Source organism: Vulpes lagopus, chromosome 23, assembly GCF_018345385.1.
Source record: "Vulpes lagopus strain Blue_001 chromosome 23, ASM1834538v1, whole genome shotgun sequence".
Lineage (NCBI taxonomy): Eukaryota > Metazoa > Chordata > Mammalia > Carnivora > Canidae > Vulpes > Vulpes lagopus.
Window position 1 is genome coordinate 12,100,179 of NC_054846.1, and position 23,216 is coordinate 12,123,394.

At 45.1% G+C, this 23,216-nt stretch overlaps 1 protein-coding gene across 1 annotated transcript in view; it reads left to right on the forward strand.

Moving 5' to 3' along the window:
* The first annotated feature begins 3,023 nt into the window (after positions 1 to 3,023).
* DCHS2 (dachsous cadherin-related 2) overlaps positions 3,024 to 23,216 on the forward strand; it is a 228,275-nt gene continuing 208,082 nt past the window's right edge. The window contains exon 1 of the mRNA XM_041737820.1: positions 3,024 to 5,321. Coding sequence (XP_041593754.1) covers positions 3,369 to 5,321 — 1,953 coding nt within the window. The 5' untranslated portion in view covers positions 3,024 to 3,368. The remainder of the gene's footprint in view (positions 5,322 to 23,216) is intronic.

Below are 23,216 nucleotides of genomic sequence, written 5' to 3' on the forward strand. Positions count from 1 at the left end.
AATAGATGTTTGAAGTTTCTGATTTTTCATTTGTTTCTAAACCAAACCACTGTTTACAAAGAACGTCAGTGAAAGATGCAGAATAACTAGCTGCTTTTCCTTTATTTTTAGACTCAAGTAAATATTTGGTAACAATACACTTTGCAAAATAAGCTGAAGTTCAAAAAATTAGTTCAAGAAGCCTTGTAGGATGATTAGAATGAATAAATTGTGAAGGTACAGTCCATCACAATAAAGGATTTCATGGTCAATTAATTCTGAATTATGGCTTAAAATCCCTCCTTTAAAAGACTTATCCTTCCATCTACCCATCAGCTAAACCAACCATCCTTCCAGTCATCCAACATATGTTTAGAGAATGGGGATCCATTTATGCGACAGGAACTGATCTGGGTTCTGGGATAAAGCCATGTTTCAAGAGCACGAAGAGGGTTGAGATCACAACAATCTAATAAACAAATGAATTAAGCAAACTGATATCAGGCATCGATAGGTGTTCTCAATGAAATATAATGGGAGGAGAAGGGTTTATGGTGGAGAAGTTTACTTGAGTAGAGTGGTCAAGGGAGGATTCCAAACAGTTGGCATTTGAATTAGTGAGAATGGGCCAAATCTTCACAAAGCAGAGGAAATAACTCCCAGGGACAGAAAGGTTTTTAACAATTCAAATGCACTGTCTGTGTCTGTTCAGGCTGCTGTAACAACGTACCATAGACTAGGTGGTTTATAAACAACAGAAATTTATTTCTTAGAGTTCTGGAGGCTGGAAGTCTGAGATTAGAGCATTGGCATGGTCAAGGAGATGGTCTGGGGAGAGCCCTCTTCCTGGTTGTGGACTGTTCACCTCTTGTGTCCTCACATGGTAGAGAACAGAGAGCAGCAAGCTCTCTCATGACTCTTATGACACTAATCCCATGACCTCATCTAATCCCAAAACCCCACCTCCTAATACCATCACCTTGGGGAGAGGGGTGTGTAGGACGACAACATGTAGATTTTTTTTTTATTGGAGTTCAATTTGCCAACATATAGCATAACACCCAGTGCTCATCCCATCAAATGCCCCCCTAAGTGCGGGTCACCCAAGTCACCCCCCCCCCCCGCCCACCTCCCTTTCACCACCCCTTGTTCGTTTCCCAGAGTTAGGAGTCTCTCATGTTCTGTCTCCCTCTCTGATATTTCCCACTCATTTTTCCTCCTTTCCCCTTTATTCCCTTTCACTATTTTTTTATATTCCCCAAATGAATGAGACCATATAACGTTTGTCCTTCTCTGATCGACTTATTTCACTCAGCATAATACCCTCCAGTGTGGATTTTGTGGGAGACACAAACATTCAGTCCGTAGCAAATACCAAGATCAGAAAAAAAGGCACTGTAACTGGATCCAGAGCGGTGGTATGAAATGAGGCTGGAAAGGTGGGTAGGGCCATGTTAGTTGTACAACTGGAAGGAGTCTCAATTATAACCCGAGTGTAATGGAAATATATTGGCAGGTTCTAAGCCGGGGGAGACATGATTTGAATTAGCTTTAAAAACAATAATCCAGATTCTTGGCTGAGAATTCCTTCTAGGGGGGCAGGCCTAGAGACCCGGGACTAGTTCAAGTGAGATTAAAGAGGTTAAAGTGAAAGAAGATTCTAAAGACTTACAACTAGTCTCTCCTAAATGGTAAGGAGACTTCACAGGTGAAAGGCTGTATTTTAACAATGTCTCCATTTACTTGCAACATATCTGCTATCAAACAAATTGTCTTATTATTATTTTGTCAGAGGTAGAGATAATGGTGTAGAGGAGCCGTTATCTATATATAAAACCCCCTTCCCCAAACATTAAAAGGCATTTTACTGTTGCTGCCAGGAGCCGTCATGCAGAGCTGTTGGTCCTCCTTAAAGGACAGCAACAGTATCTAGGAAATTAATGCTTCCCTTTGGCCTAAATGCAAAATTTGCAGAAACCACTGGCTACATAGGACCAGCCATTCTCAAGAAGGCAGAGTGTCCTTCCTCAGGCATTTTTGTTTTATTCGAGGCCACTTATCAGTTTCTACCTATCGTTACAGATAATGGAAGAGGAAACCTGCGACTGGCAATTCATTGGCATTTTTCTCGGACTCCGACAGCCGCTAGTTTCAGTGTCGTCCATAGCGGCCCTGGCCGCAAACTCCCTTGCTCAGAGGCGGTGGCGAGGTGCTGCAAGGTGGTCTGGCCTGAGCTGCCCCATTTTTCTGCCCATAAATCAGCATCGTAAAACCCCCTGGAAGGGTTGGGATGGCGCTGAATGCATTGCAAAAAAAAAAAAAAAAGTGTTCACGAGCCTAATCTTTTGTCATCGTCGGTGGCGGGGGGGAGTGACAAGCGGCTCACACGTCGCCGAGTAGTAGCGCGGCATAATAAAACAGGGTCTGCACCATGTGTGTCACAGATTTCCCGGGGGTTCGCGAAGGTTTTTTTTCCAAGTTCCGCCCCCCCCCCCCCCGCCCCTTTGCAGCCATCCCGGCCCCAGCTGCGCGTCGGCCTCTGACTCCATCTGTCCTTCCGCTGGGGACGAGCCTCTCTCGCCAAATGGAGAACACAAGTTTGGCTCCCCAAAGTGATCGTAACCCCCGCCCTGTGCTCAGCCCGGGCCAAGCGTCAGGCCCGCCGAAGGCACCGTCCAGGGGACCGGGAGGCGGCGCCGAGGGGCTGCTGCTGTCGCCCCCCCCCGCCGCTCCGCCCGCGGGTCCCACTGCGCGCCCCGCCTCCTGCGCTCCCGCCCCTGGGTCCGCAGCCCGCGCGCAGGTTGGAGTCGCCCCCGCGTGCGCCGCGTCACCCGCGGGGAGGGGAGGGGAGGGGAGCGGAGGGCGGGGCTGGGTGGGGGCTGCAGCCCCGCGGCGGGGACCGGCCGCCCCCGGAGCCGCAGACCCCGCCGCCCCGCCCCGCCCCCGCTCCCGCCCGGCGCCCGCACTCGCTCCCCGCCCTCACTCCACCCCCTTCCCGGCCCGACCCCCATCCTCTCCCTGTGTGTGCGCTTTAAATAATTTCATCCTTTTTGGCAAAAGAAATAATGCACCTGACTTTACCAGGGGGAAACAACGAGCCGAGCAGAACAAGGAACAGATGTAAAAGGAATAAAAGGAGAGAGAAAAGGAGATGAGAGTCCTTGAGAGGGCGCCAGGGGCCGGAGGGGTGGCTGCAGCGGCCGACGCAGCCGGAGCCTCCGGGGCTGCGTGAGCGGCGGCCGGAGCCGTGGTCCGTGGTCCCGGCTGCGGACCGATCCTCGGCCCCTCGGGCTGTGCTGGCGCCGGACACGGTCTTCCCCTGCGTGGCCCGGACGCCGAGGAGGCTCCCGGATTTCCCGCACCCCCCCCCTCCGCGGGCCGGCGGAGAGATGAGCCCGCCTGGGCGGAGGATGGGCGACGGGCAGCCGCGGCCGGGGGGGCGCCCCGGGTTCGGCGGGCGGAGAGCGTCGCCCGGAGGGCTGCCGGGCGGCGGCGGCGCCCCCGGGGCTCAGCGCTTCCTGCTCGGGCTCTGCCTGCAGGCGGGGCTGTGGGCGGCCTCGGGGTCACCTGCGCAGGTGTTCAACCTCAGCCTCTCGGTGGACGAGGGGCTCCCTCCGGACACGCTGGTGGGCGACATCCGCGCGGGGCTGCCGGCCGCGCAGCAGCAGGAGGGGGGCGGCTTCTTCCTCTCGGAGGATTCGGGGGACTCCCCGCTGCTGGACGACTTCCACGTGCACGCGGACACCGGCATCATCCGCACGGCGCGGCGCCTGGACCGCGAGCGGCGGGACCGCTACGGCTTCGCGGCCGCCACGCTGCTGGGCGCCGTGGTGCAGGTGGACATCCGCGTCAACGACGTCAACGACCACTCGCCCCGCTTCCCCCGAGACTCGCTGCGGCTCGACGTGTCGGAGCTCAGCCCGCCGGGCACCGCCGTGCGCCTGCCGGGCGCCCACGACCCGGACGCCGGGCTCTTCGGCACGCAGGGCTACACCCTGCTGCAGCCGCGCGCCGCGCCCGGGGACCCCGCGGGGCCGTTCTTCCAGCTGCGCTACGGGACCCCGGGCTCGTCGCCCCCGGAGCCGCTGGACCTGGTGCTGCTGCGGCGCTTGGACCGCGAGGCGGCGGCGGCGCACGAGCTGCGCATCGAGGCCTGGGACGGCGGCCGGCCGCGGCGCACGGGCCACCTGCGCGTGGAGCTGCGCGTGCTGGACGAGAACGACAACCCGCCGGTGTTCGAGCGCCGCGAGTACCGCGCGGCCGTGCGGGAGGACGCCCCGCCGGGCGCCGAGGTGTGCCGCGTGCGCGCCACCGACCGCGACCTGGGGCCCAACGGCCTGGTGCGCTACAGCCTCCGCGCGCGCCAGGCGCCCTTCGCCGTGGAGGAGCTGAGCGGCGTCGTGCGGGTGCGCGGGCCGCTGGACCGCGAGGCGCAGGCCTGGCACCAGCTGCTGGTGGAGGCGCGCGACGGCGGCGCCCCGCCCGAGGTGGCCACCGTGCGCCTGTCGGTCGCCGTGCTCGACGTGAACGACAACCCGCCGGCCATTCACCTGCTGCTGCTCACCGAGGCGGGCGCCGCGCGCGTCTCCGAGGGCGCCGCCCCGGGCGACTACGTGGCCCGCGTCTCGGTGTCGGACGCGGACGCGGACGCGGACGCGGACGGCGACCCCGAGCCGGGCGCGGGCCCCGGGGGCGCGGGCGTCTCGCTGTCCTTGGAGGGCGGGGAGGGAGCCTTCGCGCTGCGCGCCGGGGGCTCCCCCGGGGTCTTCTTCCTCTGCGTCGAGGGGCCCCTGGACAGGGAGGCGCGCGACCTCTACGCCCTGCGGCTGGTGGCCACGGACGCGGGCTCCCCGCCGCTGAGCGCGGAGGAGACGCTGCTGCTCCGGGTCGCCGACCTCAACGACCGGCCGCCGGTCTTCGGCAGGGAGCGCTACGTGGGCTCGGTGTCCGAGGCTGCAGCCCCGGGCACCGCCGTCCTGCGGGTCAGCGCCACCGACGCGGACGAGGCCGGCACAGACCACGCCCGGCTGCGCTACGCGCTCGAGCACCTGCCGGGCGGCTGCCCCCCGCGGGGCGCGCGGGCCCCCGGGGGGTGCGCGCCGGCCTTCGCCATCGATCCCGACAGCGGCGTGATCAGCACCAGCCGGAGTCTGGACCGAGAGGCGCAGGAGGCGGTGGAGTTGAGAGTGGTAGCCCGAGACCTCGGAGAACCCCCGCTCTCTGCCACCTGCCTGGTGAGCATCACCGTGGACGACGTGAACGACAACGAGCCGGTCTTCCGGAGGCAGGTGTACAACGCCACCCTTGCGGAGCATGCCCCAGTGGGACACTGCTTTCTGCAGGTGAGTGCGTCGGGGCCTCTGGACCGACCAACCCCTGGGCTCCGGGAAGGCCTGGGAAAGGGGGTGGGGGTGGGGGGCAAGATCAGGCCTATCCAGGGAAGGAACGTTGTGATGCGGGGGGTCGTGTACCCTGGCTCCAAAAGCAAGGGGGTTACCCCTCCACAGTGGGGTGAATGGGTGCCCTCTGGGCACCGAGCTGTTCTCCCAGGGCTGGGCTCCTGATTCTGCTTAAGGACTCCCGGTTTCCTTCATGCTGGATATGTGCACCCACATGGGCTTGGAAGGAACCTCTCACTCTCAAGCAGTGTGCAGACGGCAGTGCCCCTTATTTTTGGGCATCGTTGTGTGGGGAAATAAGGTGGTCCTCAAAAATTATTTTTTTTCCCCAGATAATAGTAACGTACTTTAAATGCTGAAACTGAGTTACCATTTCCAGAGATTTCTTACACATTTTGTACGTCCCTTAGAGGCTTACAAATGCTAGTTGAGGACATTAGGTCATTTTTTTCTTTTCTTCCTTTTTTTTTTTTTTTTTTTTTTTTAAATCACTGGTGGGTTGAGTTCCTCCAATGATGCTTTCAGGACTCTGGGAAGTAGCAGGCTCCATGATAAAATGGAGCTCTTTCCCTTGCTTTTTGCAAATTCTGCATTTAAAATTCTGATCTCCTTCACTCTCAGAATGTGATTTGGCCTCTTCTAGCACCAGCCCTTATTGCTCCATCTTTTCTCTTTTCTCTTCTTTTCTTCCTTTCTTTTATCTCAAAGGAAGAGTTGACACACAAGGTCGTATTAGTTTCAGGTGTACAATAAGGTGATTTGACAACTCCATACATTATACCACGCTCACAAGTGGAGCTACCATCTGTCACCATACAACACTATTGCAAAGTCATTGACTGTATTTCCCTATGTGATACCTTTTATCCCTGGGACTTCTATATTCAGTAACCGGAAGCCTGTACTTCCACTCCCTTTTACCTATTTTGCCCATCTCTCCACCCACCTCCCCTCTGGGTAGAAATTTAAATTGGTGCAGCCAATGTGGAAAACTGTATAGAGGTTCATTAAAAAACTACAGATAGAAATACCATATGATCCAGTAATTCCACTACTGGTAAAAAACAAAACAAAAACAAAAACACTAAATAGAAAAGATACGTGTACCCCTCTGTTAATTGCAGCATTGTTTATAATAGCCAACATACAGAAGAACCTGAGGATCCATCAATAGGTAAATGGATAAAGAGGATGTGACACACACACACACACACACACACACACACACATATACACACGTTGGAATATTATTCAGCCATAAAAAAGAACGAGAGCTTGACTTTTGTGACGGCATGGGTGAAGCTAGAGGGTATCATGCTAAGGGAAATAAGTCAGACAGAGAAAGACAGATGCCATATGATTTCACTTATATGTGGAATCTAAAAAAAAAATAAATGAACAAACAAAGCAGAAACAGACCCATTTTCAGTTTCTTACCTGAGATAAGCCAGATTTTTAAGATTGATTTATTTACTCCAAGATAATTTGAATAAATACATACAGCCTGAGAGACTAACTCGTAAGTGAACCTCTAACGCTTTATTTGGCTCTTAGGCTGGGTTCTTTTAAGACCCCGACTGCTTTTTTACTGGTTCTTGGGGAAGACCTTAACTTTTGTAGGCTATGTCTTCAAATAATAACCTTTAGATGACTAAGATGCTACTATACTATAAAAAATGAGTTTCATGACTGCTTCTGTCCTTTTAATCCGTTGGATCTGTGGGCAGTAATAATCTCCATCTCTTTCTCTAGCATGACTGGCAGTTCTTTGAGTTGCTAAGTTATTCAGAGAAGTCTTGGGAATCAGTTAATGCTTGCTGCTGAGACAGACAATTCCACAAATGTCAGTGAGCAGCACAACGGAAGTTTATCTGTCTCTCAAGCAAAGTTTGACATGATGCAGATTGATTGGTCTTCCTCCAGCCAAGGTGGGGCCAGGCCTGGGAGTGACTTAGATCATGCCCACCAACGTCTCATTGGCCAAAGTTCAGCCCTGCGGCCTCAGGTGTACCCCAAAGGAGGCTGACGAATGTAAAGGAGCACATGGGATGCCAGTGTGCACCGATAGTTTTTCCCATGGATTTCTAAAAATGAAGTCATAATAAGTGAGAAGTTAGACTAGATGATTTCTAAGAGGTCTTCCATCTGGAAGACCTTGACCATCTTGGTATGAAACAGTGCAGCTTGGCTCCGTCTGAAGGAAAATAAGCAGGGTGGATTAATTGTGATTCCTTTGATTAGAACCTGTCTTTAGAGTTGTTTTTAAAATTATGAGATGATTCTGCTGTGAGGTGTGTTTATCCTGGTTTTATGACTCAGTATGTAGCGGATCCATTAGGTGAGCTGAACTTGGCTCAAGCGTAGGACTGCATCTCTTACTGCAAAAAAAAAAAAAAAAAAAAAAAGACCTTTTCTGTTTGCCAAATATTGCTGTAAATAGCACTAAATCGTGCTAATTAGAATTTCTGGGAATTGCAGTGATCTAGCCCCTCAAGATTGCAGAGACCCTCTTTATTCACTGGGTTCTCTGGTGGCCTTTCCCCAGCGGCTATGTGAACTTTCTGTGTTCTCTAAGTCCCCTAGCTGGCTCTGTCCCCTAACTTCCAGGGAAGCCTCACCAGGCATCTATTTATATATCTTCATTCCCTATCTTTCTTTATGCCACTTTGTAAAAAAGGGAGCTTCCCAGGTAGCCTTTGGGTCTCATGGCCTCCCCTTTCTTCCAGGGTTTTGTTTAATTACATTATATCAGTCCTTACAGCCCTACCTTTTTCCATTGCTCTCCGCCAGTTTTCTCCCTCTAGACTGAATATGTGCTCAGTTCTCCTTTGTCTGAATCAAACAAAATCAAAATGAGAAGCAACAGGAAAAATAAAAAGTTCTTTCCTATATTCCCTGTAAGGGAATACCATGTCACCTAATGAAACAAATCCTCGAACCTTCGAGATGTCTTGGCGGTCATCTCACATCACTGATCCTTGGGGTTCTCCCACTCTTGATACTGCTTCTGCTGCCACCGCAGTGCTGTCCCCTAGTGCTGCCCGAACCCCTTTATAGTCTCATCCCCAGATCAGAACCTTACAAAGACTTTAAATATGGAGCAGAGTGATGTAGGAGAGCCAGTAGCAGCCTGAGATAGGTGACCGAGGGGACCAACGGGTTTTCACAACCTCGAAGGCACTCACCTGGATTCTTAATCTCTTGCTCCCCACTGTCCCCCATGTGGAGAGCCCCTTCCTCACCACCTACCCCTCAGGAGCTCCTTTCAGTATCTCTTTATGGTTAAGGCAGGGAGGGATTTCCACTCTGTAGAGATTCGAGGGTTGCCTCTCCAAATTCAGCATCTGGCCTGGAGGATTCTCTTTTTCCTTGGATTACTGTCAAGAAGACTGACTTCAGCGAAGTACAGTGATGTGAACTGTGCTTACAGGCTTTATCCTTTATCTCCAGCATTTATAGCTGAATCACAGAAGTGCCATAACAAGAATATCATCTCAGGCTTCCTCAAATACCATTACTGTGTTCATTCACTAATTCGCTTATTTAATCAAACAGCGACTCATTGAATAAACACACCATTCCATGAGCAAATATTTACTGAGCACCTCCTTCATGCCAGGAACTGGTCTCAGTGCTGAGCATGCAGCGGTGCACAGAGGGGCAAGGTCCCTGTGCTAGCAGGGCATGCGGTGGTGGCGGTGGGGGCAGAGGTGTTGGTGGCGGTGGTGGCAGGGGCTCTCTCTCTCTTTCCCTCCCAGGCCAGTCCTCAGGAAGGAAGGACACCCGCCCCGCCTCCAAGAGCTCATCACTCCACAGCCCCCTGTCCTCACTTTCCCTCATCATTGTACTAAATCCTATCTCTCAAAAGGCAGCTGTGTTTTAAAATTTCAATCCAATCAGCTTTTCTGAATCATAAAGCAGGTTGGACTGTGGCCCACTGCCTCATTCTTGAATGCTGCTCTTCTTTTGTCTCCTGCCTTCTCTCTCTGCCTCTGTCTTGCCAGCCCCTCCTTTTCCTCTTGTGCCACCCCACTCAGTGTGCTGGGGGGGGGGGAGATGGGGGTCTCTCCTCCCCTGGCTTCTCCTTTCCTATACCTTTTTCTATATATTCCTGGAACTGCTTCCCCCCTTCCCCCATCTACAGGGTCAACCTCTCTTATAAACTCACATGAACATTTCTCTACCTTGCATGCATCTCTACCTGGATATATTTTTTGGCCCCTTAAAACTGACATTTCTCAAAGCAAAGGCATTTCCCTTCCAGGACTAGCTTCTATGTTTCTTATCTTTCAATCATTAGCTCCTTTTTGAAACTTGCCCATTTTTGTTCATGTGTCCTTTCCATGGGCGTTGTTTATGCATGTGGTATGTGTCTGAGTGTGTGGATTTGCTGTTTGTTGGGGTGGTTGTGCTTTGTATTGTGGGAAAGTAAAGTACGAGGGTAAAGAGCATGATCATGTCTCAAACCAAACAGTTGGGTCAAAAGCAGGTCTGGAGATTCCAGCCTGGGGAGGTGGGAGGGGGCACCTGGCTGTGCTTGTTTGTTCGCTCTCTCTGTGGTCTGACTTTGAGGAACCTGTCTAGGAAGGTGCCCCAGCCGTGGACGGTAAAGGTGGCATCTACCTCTGGGAAGACCCTGAGGAATGGGAGAGCCTGACTGCAACTGGGGTTCCATGGACCAGAAAGGACTAAACTGTATCTTGTTTCTGATTCATTTTATCTTTTAGGGTTATTTCATTTTATTAAATATCTCCTGGCTGTTAGTAAAATGTTGTTAAATGTGCTGGCTTTGTCTCAGCTGTACTATCGAGGTAGAAATGGAGAACCCCAAATGCCCCCTGGAGGTGGTGTGATTTAATGAAGGGTGATTAATTGGCTTTAGTCAAAGTGTCCTGGGCTAGTGGTCACTTTCTCCGAAGGCAGAAATCCACAAGGGATGCTGAGATAAAGTGGTTCTTACTATGGTGTGAGGCCCTTTCTCTCCGGGGCCTCTTCTAGTGCCTTTGGAAGTAATAGACTTTATTAAGAAAGATGTTTCCTGAATTCTTAGTGTCATCTCTGATTCCCCTGCACACATTTGACCATAGGAGTTGCCATGGGCTTCAGTGTTTCTTACATCTGTCCCTTCATTTACACCCAGTGCCATCACCCTAGTTCTGTCCATCATCACTTCAGGTCTTATATTGCCTATTCTTCAAACTGGAGAGACTTGTAGACATATTCTAAATGCTGCTTCCTCCCACTAAATGCCTTGTCATTCATTCTGCTGTTTTTTCTTCTTTCTTTCTTTCTTCTTTCTTTCTTTCTTTCTTTCTTTCTTTCTTTCTTTCTTTCTTTCTTTCTTTCTTTCTTTCTTTCTTTCTTTCTTTCTTTCTTTCTTTCTTTCTTTCTTTCTTCTTCTTTCTTTCTTTCTTTCTTTTCTTTCTTCCTCTTTTTAAAAGATTTGTTTATTTATTTGAGAGAGACAGAGAGAGAGAGAGAGAGAACATGTGTATGCAGGGTGGGGAGGGGCAGGGGGGAAGGAGAGAGGGAATGTCAAGCAGACTCCCCACTGAGCGAGGAGCCTGATGTGGAGCTGGATCTCATGACCCTGAGATCACAACCTGAGCTGAAATCAAGTGTCAGACATTTGACTGACTGAGCCACCCAGGCACCCCCACCCCGCTCCTTTCTCAATGTTCTTCAGAGTGCTACAGTTGTTTACTTGTATTAGTATAAGAGTGGATTGTAAGTATCTTGTGGGGCTGCAGTTTAATGGTATTTGAGTCCCTTATAATTCTTGGTGTCCTCCATCTAATGTATTAGAAGATCAATAACCTCGTTGAACTGTATTGAAGAGTTACACAGAGAAAAATGCTAAGAGTTACTAGTCAGAGTTACTTTTTAATCTTTCACATTGCATCTGAGTGTGTATTAATTTTATTTTAAAACACATTTCCTCAATATAACTTATCATTGATCCTTTGGAATTTTACAGTCTGAATTGCATCGCTTATCCCTCACCTTACCACTACCATGCCCTTATTGTTGACCTTACACGCCTGCTTACATACTTGCGTAGCATAGACCTGCTTTGATGGTATATACTTTGATCATATCACTGTATTACCCTTAGATGCACAATTGTATGATTGTCCTCTTCTGGCTATTTTACTTATTTTCTTTTTTCTTTTTTTCTTTTCTGGTTCTTTTAAATGGACCTGTCCTCTCTGCACACATGCATTGAAGCATGTTAGATTTCAACAGCAGTCATTTGCTCCTGACTCCAGGATATGTCTCGATAACCTGCCAACTGTAATCTTCCCTGATTATCCAACTCTTGCTGGCCTTATACCTTAGCTCCCAGCATGTGCCGTGTATGCCTCTGGCTCTGCTTTGATGACCTGTTTTAAGCACTGGAGATCAACTGTAGAATTCTCTCTTGGACTTGATTTTGTTTTTTTTTTATTTTTTATTTATGTTTTTTTAATTAATTTTTATTGGTGTTCAATTTACCAACATACAGAAAAACACCCAGTGCTCATCCCATCAAGTGTCCACCTCAGTGCCCGTTGGACTTGATTTTGATATCCCTCCTCTTCCTTTCCCCACACAGCTGCTACCCAAGACCCATCAGCTGGCTTACTTCCTTTCTCCTTTTCCTGCTTGGGAAAGGTGATCAGATATAATATGTTTGGATGTGTTACAGGAAGGATATTGCCTAGAACCTGTGGGATGTGTCTTTAGTTATAGTCAACATTTAACTTGCCAGGAATTTGTCTAGTTCTTGGTTCTATAATTAAAGATAACTGACGTTACATGGTAGAGCGTTCATAGCTTTGAAGATTAAAATTAGGTTGCATGCAATGATGAAAAACATAGGCAGACTATGGAGCTAGAGTGCCTGGATTTGAATCTCAGTTCCACTATCTCCTAGCACTGTGCCTCAGTTTACTCCCCTGGAAAATACGAATAACACTAGTGTCAGCTTGATAGAGTTTCATGTGGGTAATGAATTAATACATGTTTGCTTAGAATAATGCTTGACTCCTGGTAAGTACTTAATATGTATTATATATTGTTAAATGTTAGTAAGACTTCTAGAAATGTTGCCTAATGTAGTTAGCAATCAGTAATTAAAAATGAAATTTCAAATAAAGATTCTCTTGCTCTAAAAGTTGGAAGAGGAGCAGAAATAAATTTGAATTGTGTATCGGGTTTTCGCTAGATGGATGTTTCTGGCAAGGAAAGTAAAAATCTGTTGTACTTAATTTGAACACTGGTAATGTCTTATGGGCCTATGGATCCCACCTGTCTTAAGGAAGTTTCAGATGACCTCTTAATAGCAATCCTCCCCATTCCACCTCCCAGAAAGGCTATGAGGGTCTTTATCAGTTACTACTCTCTAGAGTCTTTTATTGGGAAAGCATGGAATGAGAGAGCACTGGATTTAGAGTCAGAATACCTGGGTTCCAACTCTGACTGTACCTCTATCTCTACTAACTCTTCTGGCCAGTTTCTCATCTGTGAAATGTGTATTAGTCAAAAACAAAAGTGTGTTTATACATTACGAGGAGTTGATTGACACAATTACAGAGACTGAGAAATCCCGCAATCCCACAATCTGCCGTCTGCAAACTGAGGACACAGGAAAACCAGTGGTGTCATTCAGTCCAGGTCTGAAGGCCCGAGAACCAGGAGAACTGATGGTGCAAATGCCAGTTAGAGGGCAGAGGACTCAGGTCCCAGCTAATCCATTCAGGTCGAGAGACAACTCATCCCTCTTCCTCCTTTTCGTTCTCTTCAGGCCTGGTTGATGCCCACACACCCTGGGGGGAGCATTCTGTTTTACTCATTCCCTCAATTCAAATATTGATGTCATCTGGAAGCCCCTCACAGAAATCATGTTTAGCTTGACACCTGGACATCTCGCGGCCCAGTCAAGTTGACACATTAACCATTACATGCGAATTCATTCTAACACATTTTTGTAAGGATTTAAGATAATATGTACTATGTGGTAGAAAGTTTTTGGTATAGGAAGAGTTAAGGGATTTTGCAGGTGAAAGGTTTTTTATGCAGTATCTGGATGAAGGTTTCACTAGATATGCACCTTCTAGGGAGTCCTCTGCCCTCCTTTATGACATATGTTTTTATTTGCAGTCCTGTTTTGGAAGCATTCTACTGTAACTCTGCATTTTTTTTTTTTTTGCATAAAAAAGTGTAATGCATCCCTAGCCATGATCACTTCCAAAAGAGCATCATTTAGGAAGGATTTCTGAAAGTTGTGATCAGTAAGATTTCCTTTCTCTGAGGATTGAAATTGACAATAAATTAATTTTATTAACACCTTGACACCAGACTTACACTGACGAGCCCCTTGCCTTCTAAATTATAAATTAAAAGTGAGCAAGTATAGAAGTAATTTATACTTTCATAGCCCATTAGGGAAATTATGCTAGATCATTTTTAGAAATGCAAGGTTACTTCTTGGAATCTCACTGAATTAAAATCTCTATTTAAAAGGATTTTGTGCTTTATGACACAGGTAGATCAGATGAATATTATGACAACTATCAATTTTAATTAGAACACTATTTAGGATTGCACAGTCCATGTGAACTGGGATGACCACCGTGTGTCTTGTTCCTGTAGTAAAGACATAGGAAGGGACTGCCCATAAAGGACTTGCAGTGTTTACCTAGAGTTTGGCCTTTGTTATGGAAGCAAACAAGAGAGATGGGAGGTTTTCAAGGAGTGATTGACATGTGTCAAGTAAGGTTTTAGGAAACTTTGTCTTGGGTTAGTAACAAGAAGAAGACAAGGAAACCAGGGAGGAGAGTCCTGGCACAGTCTTGTAATAATCTCTATTCAGCCACGAGGGCCTGACCTGGGGGAGCGGGGGGCGGTGTTGGTGGTGGTGGGAGTGTAATGTAATGGAAAGGGCGGCCTTAGAGGTGTTATAAAAGAAGAATTGGTACAGCCTGAATAAGATATGAGGGGAGACGTGGTGGAGGAAATTAAAGATGGTGCCACATTTTCAGTCTGGTTAGTGGGAGAAATAGGAAAACCTGGAGGTGAGAGTTTTGGGAGAAGGACGCTCACCCGGTTGAGTGTTTGGCATTTGAGTATGGATTAAGGCCAGTAGTCCAGGAAAAGATGTCCTGATGGTTATGCAGATATTCAGAACCAAGGGCAGGAGAGAGCCTGAGTTTGGAGAGAGAAACTTGGAAGTCATTCGAGGGGAGGTGATAATCAAAGCTGTGGAAGTGGAAGTGAAGATACTGAGAAGAGTCAATGGCTTAGGACTCTGGCTGGGACAAGGGTCTTGCCACTCATATGTGGTGGGAGGGCAGGTCTCTGTGCTGCTCCTGCTGTTTCGTTTGCTTGGTCTCCTCAGCCTAGTGGACCAGACCCCAGACAGCGCAGCTCACCCTTAACCTGTCTTCTGAGCTGCTCCGTGCTGCCTCTCGAATACTCAGCGTCTCTCACACTGCCAGGCACTAAGTGAGGCACACACTCTGGCTCTGCTGTTCTCTCTACCCCGCTGTCTTTCCTTCCCACAGACCTCCCTGTCAGCCCCCCATATGCATTTTAGCCATTTTTGTCTGCATTGTAACTCTTGTCACTCAGCCGAACTGGTCTTATATTTTCCCATTTGGCCTGATATTGAGGTCTTTTGTTGTTACTTCTACTCCAGGAACCCTCTCCCATAGCCAGACTCTATTAGCCTCGAATCATCTAGAACCACTCCTCTCAGCTGTGTGTATTCCAGTCTCTGATCATAGCCTCCTAGCATTTCAGCTCTCTCAGTCTTTGATTTAATTTACATTTATTTTTTGAACCCAGATCTTTTTCTTAGGCCCCTTACTCTTCCCCTTTCTTTTCTTTAGATATCAGCCCCCCTCCTTGCTTTAGTTCTTTCTCTGTCCAGCTAGGATTCCTGGATGCGCCCTACTAACCCTTGTTCTTCTATACCTGTGCTCATACTGTTGATGGTGGATCAGTAGTATATCCAGTGATGTGCTTTCCCCCCACACTTGCCCCATGGAGCGCTGCTGGAGTAATTCTTAATGACGGTTGGTTCCCTTGTAAGTGTGTGGTATGAGCTGGGTCCTCAGGACTGCTGGGCAATCTTGTCTTCATCTTGGCATCTCTCCCACAGCTTCACTCTCTGTGAGTATCATATCTTCTCCCTTTTCTCTTACAGGTAATAACACCTCCTACGCAGTAGATTACAGAAGGTGAAAACTTGCTTGTGTTTTGCCTCCCACAATCAGACTTTCCTGTCACTGTACCATCCAGTCCCCAAGGACTAGGTGGTTCTCCTCTGTCCAAATCAAACCCATTCATGGCTTCTCCATACTTCACCTCTTCCAGCTTTTCTGACATTGCTTCTCGATTATGCCTTTTTATCCCTGCCTCTCTACTCTTCCCTTCTCTTTAGCATATACTGTGCCTCTCCTCTTATTGGCAGTGTGTACAAACCAAGTCTGTGGACATGTTGCCCCAGTTTGCTCAACTTCCTACCTCAGCGCCCTATAATGATCAAGTTTGCCACCTGTTGGCACATCTCTTTTTGGACCTAGCCATATGTTAAGAACCTTTTCCACTTGGAGAAGTGTTCTGGAAATTTCTACCGCGTCTTATTTAGTATCTCATGTCCCTTGATGATGGATTGAACACCTCTAGAGCTAAAGTGGTCTTCCTCAGCATCTACTAGGATAATGAAGTTGTGGAGAAAATGTAGTCCCAAGTGTGTGGAGGCGTTCTAGTTCTCAGTATTTCCAGGTGTCCTTGAGTTGAACAGAAGAAGACTGATCTAGTGGATAAAAGTGTGTACTTGGAGCCAGGCAGAACTGTTTTTTTTTTTTTTTAAGATTTTATTTACTTATTCATGAGAGATAATGTGTATCTCTCATGTGTAGGAGAGGGAGAGAGGGGGGCAGAGACACAGGCAGAAGGAGAAGCAGGCTCCACACAGGGAGCAGAGACACAGGCAGAAGGAGAAGCAGGCTCCACACAGGGAGCCCGATGTGGGGCTCGATCCCGGGACCCCCGGATCACGCCCTAGGCTGAAGGCAGGTGCTAAACTGCTGAGCCACCCAGGGATCTCCCAGAACCGGGTTTAAATTTTAGCTCTGTCCCTTGTAGCTTGACTTGGAGCAAGTTGCCATACCTTTAGAAGCCTCAGTTTCTCATTCATAAAATAGGGATGATTAGAGGATCTACCTCATAAGGTGTAATTGTGAGGATTGAAAGAGATGATGAATATCCAGTGCTAGAGCAGTGCTTGGCACGTAGTAAACTCCCTAGAAAGTTTATTATGTGTACCCTCACTTGTATTTGATTAAACTGAGAGGCTAAGTGAGAGTGGAAGAAATAAATGTACGTCCTTTGTTTTAAAGATCTCAATGACTAGTATTAAATGGCTAGAGAAATATGATCCTGAACCTCAAATGACATTCTGGGAAAGTGCACTGGCTTATTTATTACATAGCGTTTCAGTCCCAAATTTAGTCTGGTTCTTACCATGGAGAATCAGAAGGACCATGTGAGCCATGAGGATACCTTCACCTTCTTGATATAAAGTAAAGATTAGCCTGAGTATCTTGTTCCTGACAGTCTTCCGTGGTTCACCTCTGGTCATACTTGTCAGTTCTCCAGCTTTTACTCTGGACACTTCTCTGGCCTTCCAAGGTCAGGGGCATTTTTAAAGAAAAAGGCACCACTAGGTTTTGTTTTGTTGCACCTGTCTCCGGAGAGGTAAGTTATCCCAGTGAGGGAGAAAAGCATTGACTTCCTGGAACGTGGCTGACTGTTGTCTTCATTTTTTAATTGGTTGAACTTCTCCTTCTCATTCAGGAGTAGAAGTGGGGCAAAGGGAAGAAAGGGATGCCTTGTATTTACTTTCAGTTAAAGAGGAACACTATCATTTTTGATAACTTTTATTTTTTAAAAGATTCATACCTTTATTGTATTTTTTTTCAAGATTTATTTATTCATGATAGACAGAGAGAGAGAGAGAGAGAGAGAGAGAGGCAGAGAGAGAAGCAGGCTCCATGCTGGGATCCTGATGTGGGACTCGATCCCGGGACTCCAGGATTGCGCCCTGGGCCAAAGGCAGGCGCCAAACCGCCAAGCCACCCAGGAATCCCCTTTTAGTAACCTTTAACTAGCACACTACTTCAGCATGGACTAAGAGTAAAATAAAGTCACTGGGTGATTTTGAATAATTTTATTTATTGTAGGAAATTTACCAACAGAATAAAAAGATATCAATTAAAATTTATTTGGCTAGAAAGCTGAACAACATAAATCATTCCTTAAAAGTTCTTTTGCACACAAAATAGGAGACTTAGTGCTAAAATATTATTAGAATATTCAAGTAAATTTTTCAGTTGTATTTTATTTTATTTTTATTCTTAAAAAAGATTTTATTTATTTATTTGAGAGACACAGAGAGAGTGTGCACGAGCAGAGGGAAGGGGCAAAGAGAAAGGGAGAAGCAGACTCCCCCATCATGACCTGAGCCAAAGTCAGACGCTTAACTGACTGAGCCCCTGATTGTATTTTAATATGCTGTGTGTACATTTGATATATCAAGATCAAGGAAGTTATTTTTTATGCTCACTTTTAGAAATTGAAACTTATGTTTTCCATTTTAAATCATGGCAGTAATTTTTAATTGTTGCATTTTTTTCTATGCTATTATTGGCTTACTTCATACTAAATCCTCAGACCAGAAAATACCGTCTACTTGGTATGTTTTTGGAAAATGTATTGTGGCAAAAAACAAGGAGGATCTATAGCATAGCTTTGTGTTCACAAGGATAGCAAAGAGAAGAGAACAAAAGAGAACTTGAAGCAATTTCTGATCAGTTTGGATACTGACGGCTGATCCCAAAATTCTGTTCAAGAGACTGTTCTCCACCTTTAAAAGTTCTTCTGGTCTGATTATCCTGAGTGCTCTTTTGTTCTTCATTTCAATTAGCTCTGTAGGCATAGCCATCGTTCTGATTATATTTTCAAGAGATTAAATATCATTTCCAGCCTCACCATAAATGGACTTAAACACTATTTGATTTTCAACGGTTGTCTCCAAAGAAACTTCCTGGGTTGTATACTCCACTTGATGTCTGCATTTGGAAGCACAGAGGACATTATTGTTTACATAGAGCTTGACTTGTCTAGTTCTTCAGAGTGTCTGCTATAAAAGAAACAAGTCATGAGGTAAAGAGCAATCTAAGCACATGCCTGTTTACTTTCCTTTGAAGTATAGATTGTTTTAAGTACTGAACTGTTAAAAAAAAATACAAAGGCTGTCCTGTTGCATTGCATATAAACAAGAACACAATATTTCAGTGCTGGCAGCTACTCTGTTTCCTGGACTCATCTCACAAGAATTTTTATATGATGTTCTTCTTGTGTAGAATCTGATTGGCATGCTTATGTCTACTCCATTTTCATTGCCTTTGTCAGTGACCAGCACAAAGAAGAGAGTGATGGGAAGTGCAATTTATGAAGTTTGACAGTACACTAGGTAAATTTGCTTACTTGCATTAAAAATCTAGATTCTGTGTATATGACAGCATACTCCTCATACCACAAGATGCATTTGATAAGCTTATCTTGAGTCTTGAATCTTAGTACATTTTAAAGGAAGGACAATTCTTTTTTGGAACCTGGTAATAGTTTTGCTACATACACAGAGGGGCATGATTGTGCTCTTACTCTGATTCATAATATCTTAAAAATAATGCTATTATTTCTTTAAATGCATTTTAACCTATGAAGTGCAGTTAGTGTTTTCATCTGTAATTTGTGAAGACAGCTGATCTCTTTTTTTTTTAATGAAAAAGTTAAGCTTATTCCACATATGTAAAAGAATCTTTCTAGAGGTTGCTTTTCCTTTATTTTAAGGTGTTTTTCCCCTCCTACTTCATTCTTTCTATTCTGTGTTCTTGAGATTTCATATACACGTATGTTAAACTTTTTGATCTGAGGCCTTGAGGTGCTGTTCATTCTCCTTTTCAATAACTCTCCTTCTGTTCTTCAGACCAGGTGGTTTCTGTTGCTTTATTTCATTCTGTTAAGAATTTTTTTTTAACATTTCAGATGTTTTTTTTCATTTGTAGAATTTCATTTTATTCTATTTTATAGTTTGTGTTTTATTTTATTTTTTTACATTTCAGATGTTTTTTTCATTTTTTTACAATTATTTTTTTACATTTCGGATTTTTTTTCATTTGTAGAATTTCATTATATTCTGTTTTATAGTTTGTGTTTCCTCTGCTGATATTCGCTATCTTCTTGTTCATTACAAGAGTGTCTTTCCCTAGAATAGCTGCCTTAGAGCCATTGTCTGTGAGTTCCAACATCTGAATAATCCTGGATTGGTTTGTTTTTTTCCCTTGGAAATAGATCACATTTTCCTAACTATTCATATGCTGAATAATTTTGCAGTATTTTCTGGACATTGTGTATGTTATTGTGGATATTCTGGATTCTGTTATGTTTTTCAGAATAGTGTTGATATTTTTGTTTCAGCAGGCAATTAACTCAGTTGGACTCATACTGCAAATGCCTGGTGCCAGTACAGATCTCATTTCAGTTCTGCTTTTTCTTAACTGGGTTATTTGCAATCTGCCCCACTCATGTGTAGTTTAGAGTCAGTGAGAGATTTGGGCAGAGTATATATACAGAATTTGGGGCTTGCCTGGAAGACTTTCTCTCATCTGGGATTTCCCTTCCACTTTCTTTATAAATATATATATATAATATATATATTTATATATATAATTTATTTACATATATATTTATATATATATTTATTTATTTATTCATGAGAGATACAGAGAGAGAGGGGCAGAGACACAGGGAGAGGGCTCCATGCAGGGAGCCCGACGTGGACTCAATCCTGGGTCTCCAGGATCATGCCCTGGACTGAAGGCAGTGCTCAACCACTGAGCCACCCGGGCTGCCCTCCCTTCCACTTTCTTAATGGCTGTGGTTGCCTGAATTCTGTGTTAAAGTTCTTCAGTTCAGAAATGCGTGTCTTTGTTGGTGATTTAGTCACCTTGATTGATGCCTTGACTGATACCTATCATTAGGTAGCAGGCCAAAATGATGATGATGATGATGATGATTAGATGTAAAAATGAGAAACTCATTTTACATCAGTCCATTCTTCCAGTTTTGACCACCTGGAAAATCTACTTTTTTCAGTCCTTAGAATGTTCAGGTATTTTTTATTCCATTTTACTCAGTTTACAGTTGTTACATACAAAAGAATAGGTTTTTTGGAGCATACTGGGTCATACCAGAAGCATAACCCCTGTTCTTTCCCTAAACTCAAATCTCTATTAATTTCAAAGAGATTCAGATGATTAAGACTTAATGGTAAAAGCCTTTTGAAAATAAAGCCTGTAGAATTTTGTTCTCAGATTATGAATGAGTGGCAGCTAATGTGTTCAACTACAAAGGTTTACTGATTCAGCGTTTCACAGATTAATGTTAGTGATAGTAAATGTTAACAGTTTAAAATCACTTAAATGTACTTTAGTTTTACCCAGACTCAACAAATAATTTCATGTATTTATAATTCTATAATTATAATTGAACAAATAATAATCCTTCATGAAAATGTGGTGATGGAAATCAACTCCGTGAGTTATCTGATATTTCCCATCATTGAATTTGGCTAAGATCTGTGTGGAATAGAATTTACAGTGACCCATTTGAGGAAAATCAGTTCTTCACAAGCCCTGTCCAAATGCAAACAACTAGGATCATTAAGACCAGGTTTTTACATTTCATGCCAGAGAATTTTTAAAAATATATTTTATCTATATCCCCTCCCACTACCCCACTTTGGCAAACACCAATTTATTCTTTGTATCTAATAGTCTGTTTTCTCATTGGTCTCTTTTTTCTTTGTTTTGTTTGAGAAACTTTAGTCTAAGTAGAAATTCATTTCCTATGTTTCTCTTTTTTAAATCAAGGCTTTGAGCCCAAATACCTCACAGTTATCTTTTACCAAGCACATTGTCCTCTTATCATGTATCTGATAGAAACACATTTCCTTTGATAAGTGATTTCTTTCAAAATCTGTAACACAGATCTGATTATATTACTCATGCTTTAAAGACTTCAGTGACTTTGCCCTCATTGTAAGATCAAGTTCAAAATCCTTGCTTAATCCATTCTGCCTGCCTTTCTATCCTTGTTCCAAGGACCTCTCCTCAATTCATTCATATTTCATGAAGGCACCCTGCTCTATCTCACCTCAGGCCTTTTTCCTGTGTTATATACTGAATGCTTGTCTTGTGTTGAAACTCTTACGGTTGAAGCCCTAACCCCCACAGTGTGATGGTACTGGAAGATGGGGCCTTTGGGAAGTAACTTAATTTAGATGTAGTTGTGAGAGTAGCCCCACCCAGTGGGATTAATGTCCTTGTGAGAAGAAGGAAGAGCAAAAGAAACCAGCAACAAAATGAAAAGGCAGCATACTGAATGGGAGAAAATATTTGCAAACCATCTATCTGATAAGGGGATAATATTCAAAATATATTAAAAAAACTTATGTCGCTCAATAGCAGAGCAACTTGATTAAAAAATATGCAGAAGACCTGAACAGACATTTTTCCAAAGAAGATATGTGGATGGGCAACAGGTACATGAAGAGATGCTCAACATCATGAATTATCAGGGAAATGCCAATCAAAACCACAGTGAGATATCTATCACTTCATACATGTTAGAATGGCTAAAATAAAAAAAGATAAGAAATAACAAGTGTTGGCAGGGATGTGGAGAAAAGGGTACCCTTGTGCTCTGTTAGTAGGAATGAAAATTGGTGCAGCCACTATGGAATACATTATGGAGATTACTAAAAAAATTAAAAATAGAACTACCTTATGATCCAGCAATTCTCTTTCTGGGTATTTATCTGAAGAAAACAAAAGCATTAATTTGAAAAGATATCTTCATCCTGTGTTCACTGCCTGTTATTTACAATAGCCAAGATATGCAAAGAGCCTAAGTGTCCATCAACACGTGAATGGTTAAAGAAATTGTAGTGTATATATACCCAGTGGAATATTATTCAGCCATTAAAAAAGAATGAAATATTGTCACTTGCAGCAGTAAGGATGGGCCTCAAAGACAATATGCTAAGAGAAATAAATTGAAAAAAAAAATATCACATGATCTCTCTTATATGTGGAATCTAAAAAGCGTACAAAAAAACAAAAAAACAAAAAGCAGACAAAACCAAACTGAGCTCTTACAGAGAACAGATTGATGCCAGAGGCAAGGGGGAGGATAGGAGAAATGAGTGAACTTTTTGTTGTTGTTGTTGTTGTTTAAATAAATTGAATAATTTATAATTAAAAAAGAAAAACGAAAAGACCAGAGCTTCTTCTCCCCATCATGGGAGGAAAGAGTGGAAAGAGGGCTCTCACTGGGACTGGACTATGCTGGCACTCTGATCTCAGGCTCCCACCCCCAGAATTGGAAGAAATGAATTTCTCTTTTTAAAGTCAGCCAGTCCATGGTATTTTATTATAGCAGCCTGAACTAAGACCCTAGTTCTTCTCTTTTGCTTGAAATGTCCTGTCTTAGTCCCCTCTGCTATGGGTCTCCCTTCTCCCACTACTCTTTTCGGCTCCTTGAAAATATCATGTCCTCAGGAAGTCTTCCTTGACCATCTAAGTCCCACCGCTGTTAATTAAGTCCTGTCTTGTTAACACCCATAGATTATATGCATTATGCAATAAACCTCTTTCCTAGCACACCTAATATAGGTAGCCCATGTGGTAGCTCTCCTGCTCATTATAAGCTTCGTGAGATCACGGT